We start from the raw sequence: 13,899 nt of genomic DNA, 5'->3' as shown, positions 1-13,899 counted from the left end.
AAATTATAGAAAGAATCTGTATGAAGAGTAAAAGATTAATCCTACTGAAATTATCTAAACCAGATTGGATAAAGTGAGGAGTGGGAATGCCAGTTCAGTCCCCTACCACAGAAACTCTCCCCATCGAAGCAGAACGTCATCGTCATAATTCACTATCATTGGTTGAACAGACCTAAAATGCTGGACATTGTTACTAGCTCCTTGTGAACAGAGCAGCCTTTACAGATGTCAAAGAAACTTTCACGTTTGTCAACTACACCACAAATGAACTGAAAACATACCCAGCATATGTTGAGAATAAATTCACACCTGAGCCCATTTGAGAACACTGCAGGATTATTGTACCTGTCATACAGTTATTTTATGGTATAACACTTAATTTTGTTAAATCCTATTTACTTAAAAAGTTGACTAATTTGTCTGTGCATTTCACGGCAATTAGTTAATTTCTGTCACTGTATTAAGGAGTTCAAGATCACAGACCATCAAATTAATCACCTCAGGAAATGGAGGTGACTTTTCAAGATATTTACCGAGGAATAACAATGAGCTGGTAGGACACTGGGATATTTGAGGTGAAACTCATTGGAGTTATATCAATATCTTTGGGGTCAATGGGAGACTTCAAGATAAAGTTTTGCAAAATCGTTGTCAGTAGCAAAAATAGTTCCATCCGAGCCAGAGCCTCTCCCAAGCAACTCCGTTTCCCTGCAATGAAAAAGGAATATTGAAGAGATATTGGAGATCTTTCTTTGCTGCACTTTACATGCTGTTTCTATGGATGGAGGATGATGGAAGTCACTCTGAGTTCAGGATGGTAGGAAAGCATTTTGAGCTTAAGAAGCCATTCAAAGATTGTTTTAAGGTTTGAGTTCCATATATAAAGCGGTCTTTTTAAATCCAGTTTGGGGAGAGGTTTGGGAAGATGTGGGATTTGAGGAATAGCTTATGCGCTTCCCAAGTTGGCTAATAAGTGTTAAAGGGAGAGTAATGTGGTGGTTATTGGGTAACAAGTAAGGAGGTGCAGGCAGGATCATGAATAGGTGGATGAAAGAATAATTGATCATGTATTCATTTACGCCAGACAGACACCAGAAAAGCATGAAGATGCCAAGCAGAGCAAAGAGAGGAGTATGTCGAGTGCATCCGAAAAGTCACTTCAGACAGCTAGTGGGAAGTAACATGGTTTAAAGACTGATAGATGTTTTACTAGCGTGAGAAACTCTGCTTCATGGACCACCTGAAAACCCTCTGCAGACAGTGTGAGCCAGCTGAATCACTGAGGCAAAGCTAGAAGATCTGAGATCTGAAATAAACATGGATATCTTTACCTATAGAAAAAGGCATGAAGAAGTCACTCTTCTTGAAGGCACCATTTTCATCCAAGAAATGCCCTGGGTTAAATTGCTCTGGGTTTGGAAATTCCTTGCTGTCATATAGGACTGACTGCAGCACAGGGAATATAGTGGTGCCCTAAATTAGTAAACATATAAACAGAGTTAAAGTGGATACTATCCAAAGCAGAGAAACCTTCAAAATTCAGAGCTGGACAGTGGGTCCCATCTTGATTTTTCTTCATTTCCTTGCAGTTCCTGAACTTCATGTTTTCAACCAGAAGTAGCAATATTAAAATTCCATGAGAAGAGCTAATCCCACTGAAATCCCATCCACAGGGAAATCCTCTTCAGAGAGGTTGTTCCTATCTGATCATTATCCTGAATTCAACATAGTTTGGGGAGAGTTTGGCTAAGATCCAGAAGTTTCACTTGCACCTCTGAGCTGATGCTCTGAAGCATTTGACGTTTCCTGGTCAAGATACTGTATTCATCACACCAACAGTTTCCCTATAATTCATAATTAAACTAAGAGCCCCATGCAATTTTATAGTCAAACTCACAGTCAGCAACCCCACCCCTGAGTATGGTGAGTTCTGGTGCATTTTAACAGCTCAACATGTTCAGAGTTTGGTGGAGATGAAAACTGGGTAAATCTTATCAGACAAATACAGTTTATCCAGCAGAAATGCAGTTTCAGCTGATCCGAAACTATCTGCAAATTTGATCCAATCAGTTTTGTCTGGGAAAAAGTTCAGAAAACACATAGGAGGAGGGGTGTGTGTCTTTCTATAACTTTTAGGCCAGAGGCTAAGGTACTTGGGATGTGAGAGATGCAAGTTTGAATCCCCAATTTGGAGCAACAATTTGAACTCAGATCATCCCCCCATCCAAAATGAGGATTCTAACCTCCAAGCTCTCAGATATTCCAGGATAGGCTCCTTTCAATCTGTCCTTATGAAGCTGTTCCACTTTTCATTAATATTTAAATATCCACTGAGCCAGCAAGAATGAGAAAGGCACTCACCTGGGAGGCAGGAGAGGTGGATTCAAATCCCTCCTCTGAATCAAGCAGAGGGAAGAATTTAATCCACATTTCTTAAATCCCAGATTTTTGGCCTAATGAAAATACAAAGTGGAACAGCTTGACCAGGAGAACTTGAGAACAGAATAACCTAAATGCTGGTGATTAGGGCACTCAGGGGGAAGAACTGCGCTTGAGTCCCTGCTTCACTGAATATTTAAGTATTGACATGAAACAGAATAGCTTCTGCAAGAGAGATTGAGGACTCACCCTCGCATAGTCTATAGCCTGGTGCTTAGGTTACTCACTGGAGAAATCTGAGTTCAAGTCCTAGCTCCAGAGTGGAGGTACAAATCTAGGTCTCCCACATCCCAGGAAATGCCCAATCCACTGGGCTAAAGCATTAAAGAAGGGGGATAAAACCCACACCAAGATTTCTGAAGTAGACCAGATTTTTCCAACTTGCTGACAAATTGCAAATATTTTCAGAAGCTAAACGAATATTTTTTCTGATTTTTTTTGGCTTGCTGGCTGAACTGAGCTCAGTAACTGGCATCATCGGACTAACAGTAAGAACCCGACTCAATTTTACAGAAACCTCAGCCTTGAAACGTGGTTTGTTTTGTGGTGTGTATTTATCTGTACTGGTTTGCATTCAATTCCAGAAATGGGCAAATGTGCGGGGAGCTCTGATCCTTTTTAAACCTGTTCATTCATTACTCATTTGCATGCACTATTTTGTTTTGATTTGACCGAACAGTATCAAGAAGTTTCCCCAGAAACACCCGCCTTTGGCCCCAAAAAAGAAGGGAATGATTGCACGCATTGATGTTATACCAAAATCTTAGATGCACATCACTGCTGAAGTTATTCGCTATTCCATATCTTACTGCTACACAACTAGGCTCTCAAACCTTCTTTTGGATGGAAACCCTAACCTGCATACTATGAAAGTCTGTTCAGCTCCAAACAGAGGCTTAGAAAGTTTCAATATAATTGGTACATTCCTGGCAATTATTTAAAACTCCCACCACATAAAAACTGGCCAAACTCTTTTTATCGCGAACGCAGGACTGGCTCTTTCACCGAGAACTGACCTTGGGGATAATGTATTGTCTGAAACGAGTGTCTTTAGTCACAGCACGTGGGACACCAAGAGGGGCAAGAGAGATGAATCTCTGGATCTCATGTACAACGGCATCTGTGTAGGGCATCTGGCTTCGATATGCCATGCAGGGGCTTCGGCTTCGGCCGATCACACGGTCAATCTCTACATGAACCTTCTCTGTCATCAAATTAATGACATTTAACACCAAGACTAAAGAACAGGATTCCCATGGATTTGCCCAACAGTCTGTTGCTCTGCCCCCGAAACACAAGTCTCAGCAGATGGACATTGGGAATATAACAAAACAGGTAAAATTTTCTGTTACAGAAACTACTGTACTAGGTATCTATGACAAAGGGCCAACAATGTAATCACAGGGCAGTGATATTGTTTATACCTGGTTCTGTTACTAACTAGAGCACAATGTAAAATTATCACCAGTGCATCTAAATATCTACTAAGCAAAAGAGTCCCAAAGCATCTCCCACCACAAGGCCATTTGCTAATGTGCAGGGCTCTCCTTAACCATACACAAAGTATGCAGATGCGTAGGGCACCAGAAAATTTGGGGCACCAAATTTCCTGGTGCCCTGCGCAGCTGCGTGCTGCTCCATCCCCTGCTCTGGCTCTTCTCCAGGGCCCCTGCCTCTGCTCCGCCCCATCTCTTCCTGCCCCAGCCCCGCCCGCACTCCCCGAGGACTCCAAAAATGGTCGGGGCCTGCACTCACCGGTGAGTGGAGTGACCCGGCCCCAACCTGCTCTGCTCCTCTGGCTCCCAGCTGTGTCACCGGCGAGTTCTGGGGGGCAGTTCCCCCCTCCCTCCAAGCCTGGGAACCAGGGGAGCAGGCTGGGACCAGGTCACTCTACTTCGTGCAGGAAGTGGCCAGCCCCCCTCTCTCCCGTCCCCCATGGAGGCCTGGGGCCAACCCACTTCCTCCCGTGGAGGTCTGTGGAAGGGCCTCACACAGCCCCCCCCCCACGGAGTCCTGAGGTCCCACTCAGCCCCGCCTCCCGGAGGGGCTGCATAGGGCACCAAAATAGCTAGGGACGGCCCTGCTAATATGAAGTTGGAATTAGCACTGTATACAGATTTTTTTTAGCACTAACAGAGCTATGATTTAAGCCCTTACATGATCCTGTCCTCTACAAGCCCATTAAATCCAAAGGCAAAACAACTTTGCCTTCATTCAGGGGGAAGGGGCCCGTTTGACAGCCCTGCAATGTGAAAGCATCTGTTACGCACAGAACAGACACACCCTGGTCAGTGGCGGGGCCAGGAGCGGGGCCAGGGTGTTTGGCACCCTAGATGGGGGTCCTTCTGCGCTCCCGGTCGTTGGTGGCAATTCTGTGGCGGAGGGGTCCTTCCATGCTCCCGGTCTTCGGGGCACTTCGGCGGCGGGTCCTGGAGCGAGTGAAGGACCCGCCGCAGAATTGCCGCTGAAGACCCGGAGCACGGAAGGACCCCCCGCTGCCGAATTATTGCCAAGGGCAGCAAAATGCCGCCCCCCTAAATCCTGGTGCCCTAGGCGACTGCCTAGGTCGCCTAAATGGAAGCGCCAGCCCTGGGCAGGGCAGGCTTCTCTTTTACAAACACTGCAATTAAACACCCATGGCTGGCCATGTCAGCTGACTCAGGCTACAGGGCTGTTTAGAGGTTAGGGCTCAGGCTGGAGCCAAGGCTCAGGGACCCCAGAAAGAGGGAGGGTCCCAGAGCCTGGGCTCCAGCCCAAGCCAAAACATCTACACAGCAGTTAAACAGCCCTGTAGCCCAAGTCCTGTGAGCCAGACCCAGTTGACCCGGGCCAGCCACGGATGTTTAATTGTAGTGTAGACATACACATGTACTTCCCTTATCAGAGAACCTGAACACTGATCTGGGTTTGGGAGAGGAATTCAATCACAACAGCCCCATTCAGCCTTTGGATCCTCTCCTCAGATGGCCAATATGGGGATAAGTAATGCCCACTGTACTGGTGCTTTTTGGATGAGAACTTCTGCCTGCAGGGAACTGGAGTAAGAAAGTCCCCCAACAATCTTCAACTCACTTCACATGAACCAAAGAACATCCACTGCATGGCAGTCATGCAGGTCATGCAGGTCACTGCCAACCCAGGCCAGATGTGATCTGATGATTTAACGAAGGAGGCTCTGCCTACATGTACTGATCAATAGAGCCAGGCTCTCCTCACATCTCCCGAAGACTTAACATTTTGTGTGTGTGTGTCACTGTTACCTTCGATTTCTGGGTATTTCATAAGAAGCTTGAGTCCACATTTCAGGGTGTCACTGGTTGTCCCTGTTCCAGCAAAGAATAAGCCTAATGTTCTGTTTAACAAGCTCTCAGTGGTAAATTCCGACTGGCTGTTATGTTGCTCCTGCAAAAAGGTTTGGTACAGATGGTTGATAATTGATTGTAAAAGCCTTCGATCTATTGTCACAAGCCAAAAAAGTCTCATTTTCTACCCAAAATGTGACCCACCTGGCATCGTTATACAAATCCGACAGAAATGGGCCATAGTACTGGAGATTACAGCAGTATTATTGCAGTGCTTTGGGCCATTTCTGTTCACTAATGTGCTTTTACATGAGTGAGGTGAATAAGGCTTCCCCCTTTATATTTCAATTTCCTTGTCTCCCTTTAGGGGCTTCTGAAAAGCCACGTACTCTGTTGTTCCTTGACAAATAAATAGCACTGATATGTATAACCCACTCCCCAGTAAAGGGGAAGGGCTGCGGCTAGCACCTACATGTTTTACTTTGATGAGGAAAGCATCGATGAAGTCTCGAGGGCAGCTGGGCTCCAGGGACTCTCTGTGCATCTCCACTCTCTCCAGAACAAACTTTCTCAACTCCTCAAAATGTTTAAAGATTCTCTGGTGAGGCCCAGGGATGTAATGCATGAGAGTTGGGAAAAAATTGTACAGCTGTAAAGATTGAAAGAAAAACACATCTTGGTTTTCCTGGGCAGAGAAGCTTCCTTCATAGTATTTACTCAAATGACTTAACTACAGCAGCACAGACTCTTCTGTGACATCTTATTTTCTAAATGGATTCTGAAGAACTTTGAAAACTTTACCAACTCCCATTACCCAATGCATATATATATCCTACACAAAAACTTCAGAGACATTCAGTTACATTAGGTAAAAGGCTCTCCATTATTTTCAAAATAGACACATCTTGTTTTTGAAAACATCACCCTCTGAACACAGATTTTCTTTGCAAGTGGTAGCACATTATAGATTTTCAAAGGGAAATTTACTTTAGTCGTGCTGAGGTTGAATTTAAAAGACTCACATTCTTTGCCAATGTAACTCCATTGATTTTGAATGAGTTATGCCAGCAGACAGTTTGGCTCTTCATTTGGTACATTTAGTGAGGTTTTCAGGAAGGGGGCATGGAGGTAAGTGGCTGTGAGCTGGATTGAAAAAGAGTTTATTTTGGAAGTGAGAAATGTGATCACATTCACTGTCATGTTGCTTATGTGATAAGGCATGTGACATGTGATTGGTGTGGACATTAACATTTTAACTGGCAACTTCCTTGATTTTTACTGATAATGTTGATAGTGAATATCTTTAAGCAAATTTAATTCTAAGCTAATGACGTGTTTTGTGTGGGAATTTAAACAATGCTTAGAAACAAGTTTGAGGCTGGGTTTGGTAGTAGCTGCAGCCTAGCCAGAAGGAGACCATTATGGGAATCTGAAATAACACTTGTTTATGGAAAATTAATAGTTAAAGAAATAAATTTCTGTTCCCTCCCCCAATAGAAAGGAGAAGAATAGAATAAAACCCTGATCATACCACTGTCCTGGGAGAGCGCAGGAGCTTGTTAATTTCATCTATGAGATTTATTAAAGTTACAAACTTCTTATCTTCATAGTCAAACCGGTCCCCAAAGACGATCGAGCAGATGACATTGGAGGTGGCATGGTTGAGGAAGAGGGTGGGGTCAAAGGGCCGCCCTGGAGCAAAACAAAACTAAAGAGTCAGTTTTAATTTAGTGTCTTCACCCTCTGCATCAGAGTCACTGGCAGCATGGAGATGTTGTGGATCTCCATCCATAGGGAAAGTCTCAAGGTAGGGCTGACAGCAATATTCCCTGAGGAGGGTGGGTTAGGGCTGCCCCAATCCCTCCCTCTTACCTCTCACATGCTAAATTAAACACTTGCCACTTTTTCTTCTTGGCAATCAGTTTAACTCTGTCTGCTCTGCTGCTCTCTGCCTGGCACACTCTGGTCTGACCAAGGACCATCAGTGCCTCTCTGACTGACACCCGCCTGTCTGACTTGGATCCCATTTCACAGGAAAGATCCCAAGCCTTTCACAACAGGATCCTGCTCAGAGGGTTCTGCCTGAGCCACTGCTTGTGTTGTTGTAGCATCACCACTAACTCCCAGAGCAGAGCAATCTCCCCTTGGCACTGCCAGCCCGGGCCATACAGTGCAAATACACAGTTGTTGTGCTAGGGAAGGAATAAAGGCTCACAGCACAACAGCAGGGGGGATAGGTCTGCTTTCCGCCTTCAGAGTGCGCTAAGCAGGCCCCACAGCTCAGCTAATGCAGCTGGAGAGGCTGAATTTCCCACTGGTTCACCAGTGACATCTTAGCTTCCGTTTCAGGTTCTCCCTTCCCCATAAGCACAAGGAACACATGGGGCTGGTAACTGAGAGCTAACCTGGGGCTGCAGCATCAGAGGGAGCAGCACAACATTCCTGGGAATTATTGGCAAGAGTTCACTCCTCTAACCTGAGAGCACAGTGCTCATGGGGAACATCCAGAAGCAGCATTTTCTTCATGCACCAGACCCCTGTTCGTGTCCCTCACCCATCGATTCTCTTTGACTCATTCCCAACAGCAATAGCTGCCCATTGGCTCAGGGTGCACAAGCAGCAGCAGCAGCAGCAGCAGCAGCAGCAGCACTAATGTAGTACCAATGGTGGGGAAAGGTCTCAGTGCATTCTCCTCTTCCACTTACAATTCACCAGATGGGAAGAGCCAACTTCAGTTTAGCCCTTATTGTTGCATTAAATATTGCAAGAGGCAGGATGGTTTGCTGCTAAGGCCTGGGTCTCAGGAAATCTGGGAACAATTCCCATCTCCGCTGCAGACGTCCCAGATGTGACCTCAAGCAAGTCACTTCATCTCTGTGTCTCAGCTTTCTATATCTTAAATAGGGGAAACAATCCTGTAATTATTTGGGCTCCTTGGAGCTGGAGTACACCAAAGACCCAAGGTATTTATAGTGCCCCAGCCATACTATGATTCGGAGGCAAGCACTTTAGGTCTTGTAGGCGCTAGCCCTAGTGGGGCTCGATAGCCACTCAGACACACGGCTCAGGGAAAGGGAATTGGGTCAGGGCTGGCAGCAAAGGGTTCAGATACAAGTATCAGAGGGGTAGCTGTGTTAGTCTGGATCTGTAAAAGCAGCAAAGAGTCCTGTGGCTCCTTATAGACTAACAGATGTTTTGGAGCATGAGCTTTCGTGGGTGAATACCCACTTCGTCAGATGCATGCAGTGGAAATTTCCAGGGACAGGTATATATATGCAGGCAAGCTAGAGATAATGAGATAATTCAATCAGGGAGGATGAGGCCCTGTTCTAGCAGTGGAGGTGTGAAAACCAAGGGAGGAGAAACTGGTTTTGTAATTGGCAAGCCATTCACAGTCTTTGTTTAATCCTGAGCTGATGGTGTCAAATTTGCAGATGAACTGAAGCTCAGCAGTTTCTCTTTGAAGTCTGGTCCTGAAGTTTTTTTGCTGCAGGATGGCCACCTTAAGGTCTGCTATAGTGTGGCCAGGGAGGTTGAAGTGTTCTCCTAGAGGTTTTTGTATATTGCCATTCCTAATATCTGATTTGTGTCCGTTTATCCTTTTCCATAGCGACTGTCCAGTTTGGCCGATGTACATAGCAGAGGGGCATTGCTGACATATGATGGCGTATATTACAGTGGTGGACATGCAGGTGAATGAACCGGTGATGGTATGGCTGATCTGGTTAGGTCCTGTGATGGTGTCGCTGGTGTAGATATGTGGGCAGAGTTGGCATCGAGGTTTGTTGCATGGATTGGTTCCTGAGTTAGAGTTACTATGGTGTGGTGTGCAGTTACTGGTGAGAATATGTTTCAGGCTGGCAGGTTGCCTGTGGGCGAGGACTGGCCTGCCACCCAAGACCTGTGAAAGTGTGGGATCATTGTCCAGGATGGGTTGTAGGTCCCTGATGATGCGTTGGAGAGGTTTTAGCTGGGGACTGTATGTGATGGCCAGTGGAGTCCTGTTGGTTTCTTTCTTGGGTTTGTCTTGCAGTAGGAGGCTTCTGGTACACGTCTGGCTCTATTGATCTGTTTCCTTATTTCCTCATGCGGGTATTGTAGTTTTGAGAATGCTTGGTGGAGATTTTGTAGGTGTTGGTCTCTGTCTGAGGGGTTAGAGCAGATGCGGTTGTACCTCAGTGCTTGGCCGTAGACAATGGATCGTGTGATGTGCCCGGGATGGAATCTGGAGGCATGAAGGTAGGCATAGTGGTCGGTAGGTTTTCGGTATAGGGTGGTGGTAATGTAACCATCACTTATTTGCACTGTGGTGTCTAGGAAGTGGACCTCCCGTGTAGATTGGTCCAGGCTGAGGTTGGTGGTGGGGTGGAAGCTGTTGAAATCGTGGTGGAATTTTTCCAGAGACTCCTTCCCATGGGTCCAGATGATGAAGATGTCATCAATGTAGCGTAGGTAGAGAAGGGGCATAAGTGGACGAGAGCTGAGGAAGTGTTGTTCCAGGTCGGCCATAAAAATATTGGCATATTGTGGGGCCATGCAGGTGCCCATAGCTGTGCCACTGATCTGGAGATATATATTGTCATCAAATTTGAAATAGTTGTGTGTGAGGATAAAGGCACAGAGCTCAGCAGCCAGTTGTGCTGTAGCATCATCAGGGATACTGTTCCTGACAGCTTGAATTCCATCTGTGTGTGGGATGTTCGTGTAAACAGCCTCTACATCCATGATGGCTAGGATGGTGTTTTCTGGAAGGTCACCAATGCATTGTAGTTTCCTCAGGAAATTAGTGGTGTCACGGAGATATCTGGGAGTGCTGGTGGCATAGGGTCTGAGCAGAAAGTCCACATATCCAGACAGTCATTCAGTGAGACTGCTAATGCCTGAGATGATGGGGCGTCCAGGATTTCCGGGTTTGTGGATCTTGGGTAGTAGATAGAATAACCCTGGTCGGGGCTCTAAGGGTATGTTGATTTCTTCCGGTGTTAGTGTAGGGAGTGTCCTGAGTAGATGTTGTAGTTTCTTAGTGTATTCCTCAGTGGGATCTGAGGGAAGTGGCCTGTAGAATTTGGTGTTGGAGAGCTGTCTGGCAGCCTCCTTTTGGTAGTCAGACCACTATACACTAGGTACACTAGATACACAGAGGCTTCAACAGTTACAAATCCCAGTGAGGCCTAGTGCTTGCTATTTGGCCCTGGGGCAGTACAGGCGAGAGTCAGAGTCCTTCAGGGCTCATGCCTGGCACACCCTCTCTAGCGCAGTCTCTGTGCAAGCAAATAGGAGCTTTCAGGTTTCCAGGCCAGGCTCCGTTAGTGTCTCTCCTTGGGCCCCTCTGCATTGGCTCCCTGCCCAGCTGCTGTTGCTCCCTCATCGACTAGGGTAGCCAACTTGCTAATCATACAAAAAAATGAACACCCCTGCCCTGAGGCCCCACCCATGCTGGCTCCAACTCCCCCACACACCCCCGTCACTCACTCTTCCCCACTCTTACTCATTTTCACTGGGCTGGGGCAGGAGGCTGGGGTGTGGGAGGGGCATGAGGGCTCTGGTTGGGGGTGCGGGCTCTGGGGTGGGGCTACGGATGAGAAGTTTGAGCTGCAGGATGGGGCTCAGGGCTGGGGCAGGGATGTGGGAGGGGGTTCGGGGTGCGGGGTCCCGGCAGCGCTTACTGTGGCTCCCAGGAAGCGGCCACCAGGTCCTTGTGGCCCCTAGGTGCATGGGTGGCCAGGGAGGCTCTTTGCACTACCCTCGCCCCTAGTCCCATCTCCTACTTTTAATGGTCCAGTCAGCACCAGCTGCCAGGGTCCCTTTTCGACTAGGAATTCCGGTTGAAAACTGGACGCCTGGCAATCCTACCAGTGACCTGCCCCCAACTGTAATGTCTGGCAACTTGTTCCATATGGAACTCTGTCCACAGTTGCTGGGGGTTCCTCTCTGCATACAACCTCTCCACAGCTCCTTTCTTGCATTGTGGCTGCTGCTTTCCATCATAGCCAGGCCACATCCTGGTTCAGGATCTTTCCCCCTACCTGACCAGGGGAAAGGGAAGTATCAAGTGCAGTTGGGAAGTGGTCAATGGGACTTGTAGTTCCTGCTTAACAGACTCATCATACTGCCCTCCTCTCTGAGGAAGGATGCATTCTCACACATACTGCTAGTCCATGTGGCAGTCTTGGTGCCAGCAGAGGGCTCTGTGCTCTTCCTGTGGCCTCAGGTCCTTCTATATCGCTGGGTCATTTGTGTTTTGCTCACTCATTGGCTCGCCTCAGCCCAGATTACAGAATTCCTTCCCCGGTACTGGTTCTACCATCTCTGTTATAGGTTCACGTCCCACTGTTGGTGGTTCTCTTTGTCATCCATTTCAGTTCCTTCTGATAAGGCCACGCCTGGCTATGCCATATGATGGATTGCCAATACTCAATGAGACACATGCTAATGTTCACCCTGATCTGGTCCTCTCTACTGGTCTGGGAGTCAACCTCTTAGCTGACTGTGGTTCTCAATTATTCTATTGGCCCTGCTGTGGGAAGTTGATCATATCTTCAGCTGGGTAAGGACCCAAGTAGGTTTTAGCCTGTTGTAATGGAGGACAAAATTGTTTCCATTGAGGACAGTGGATTGTGCACAAAACACCTCTGATGCCTGGTCGACCACCCTGTATGAACACCTGTACTTTTGCTGCAACTTAGCACTCAAACTCCTTTCCCTTCTGTGGACCCAAACCAGTTCACCCTCCTGGTATATCTGGGCACTCCCCCTTAAATCTCAGGGCTCCTTCTGTCTCTAGGTGGCCCTGGTGAGGCTTTACTGCTTGGGCAGCAGTGCTGAGGATGCCTGTCAAGTGCTAGGTACTCTGTGGGACTAGTATACTCATCTGTCTTGGCTACCCCATCCAGCAATTCTGCTAGAGGGTGGTCACATGCCCAAACATCACATTATATGATGTGTACCCCAGGGACGACTGCACATTAGTCCTGTAGGCCATCATGACCTAGGGAAGAAAACTGTCCCACTTCTGTTGACTGGCATCTACAACATAGCTGCAAATGTACAGTTCAGACGCTCCACCTGGCAGAAACCTGGGTGTGGCTGCTCATGCCTACTGCTCAGAGCAGGAGTTGGTAGCCAGGATTAGTAGAGCAGGAGACCAGGGTCATACCCAGAGGCCAGGTGCCAGAGCCAAAGTCAAAAGTCAAGAATTGGAGCCAAAGGTCAGAATCAGGTTACTTGGAATGAGGCAAGGCAGGAGCAGGAGCTATCACAATCATGGGCAAATGCTTTGAGCAGCCGCCAAACTGTTGCTGCAGCTGGGCTTAAGAACTGGTCTGCTGTCTCTTCCCACCAGGCAGGTGGTGTAGCTAATCAGGCAGCCTATCACAGGCCAGCTGCCCTTGTTAGGTTTCCCAGAGACCGACTCTGCTGCAGCCCCTGATTCCTGACACCAACAGCCTGTCTCACCATGGGTAGTAAGGTGTAGTATAGGTCTTATTTATCTCAAGGAGGTCACATACCTCTTAGAATAAGCATGATTCAAAATTTTCACCATTGGTTGGTATGCAAGGAGTGAGGTTAGCAACCATTTGTGCTTCTCGATCAGGCAGTTGATGAGCCTCTACCTACTCAGAGAAGTAGCCTGCTCTCACAAGGGTGTACTGACTGACTCTCCAGAATAACCATAGCTACCATTTGCAGAGGGTGGCTTGTCTGAGTGGTAACCAGGGATACTCTAGGTGTAGGATGATCTGTCTTATGTCCCCATAGGTATAAGAAGACGTCCGTGGTCCCTAAGTGACCTGCACCATCCAGGCCAGTAGCATCAACTTCAAACCCTTTGGCTAAGCTTCTCCATCCCCAAATGTCCCTGTAATGGGGTCAGGAGTGCCCATTTTCTCACGAGTGCCCCCTTTTCTCTGGCCAATATGCCTGTGATCACAATCTTTTTTCGGAGCAGCACCCTCTTCTTGCAGGTGGCCCCCTTTGGTTGGTTGGTTGGTTTGTTGGGTGTGAGCCTGCTTTTGGCTTTTGTTCTTATCTCAGGGTGGCACTCGCCTCTCAATTGCCCTCCAGGCGCAGTCTCCTGGACAGAGCATCAGCATCCATGTACTGTTACCCTGGACGGTGTCTTGTCTGGTACTGGAATTGAGCCAGCTGTCCCAACCAC

At 47.3% G+C, this 13,899-nt stretch overlaps 1 protein-coding gene across 3 annotated transcripts in view; it reads right to left on the bottom strand.

The window, feature by feature from the left end:
- Positions 1-529: 529 nt before the first annotated feature.
- The window catches only part of LOC115655597 (cytochrome P450 2H2-like), a 30,115-nt gene continuing 16,745 nt past the window's right edge, over positions 530-13,899 (bottom strand). For 2 of the 3 annotated variants that reach the window (XM_030571219.1, XM_030571218.1), the window contains 6 exons: positions 7,273-7,433; positions 6,214-6,390; positions 5,700-5,841; positions 3,456-3,643; positions 1,332-1,473; positions 530-708 (listed from right to left, as the gene is read on the bottom strand). In XM_030571219.1, coding sequence (XP_030427079.1) covers positions 530-708; positions 1,332-1,473; positions 3,456-3,643; positions 5,700-5,841; positions 6,214-6,390; positions 7,273-7,433 — 989 coding nt within the window. The remainder of the gene's footprint in view (positions 709-1,331; positions 1,474-3,455; positions 3,644-5,699; positions 5,842-6,213; positions 6,391-7,272; positions 7,434-13,899) is intronic. The other variant, XM_030571221.1, reaches the window with a different exon arrangement.

The sequence above is a fragment of the Gopherus evgoodei genome, chromosome 7, assembly GCF_007399415.2.
Source record: "Gopherus evgoodei ecotype Sinaloan lineage chromosome 7, rGopEvg1_v1.p, whole genome shotgun sequence".
Taxonomy (NCBI): Eukaryota; Metazoa; Chordata; order Testudines; family Testudinidae; genus Gopherus; species Gopherus evgoodei.
This window is presented reverse-complemented; position numbering and strand designations above follow the sequence as displayed.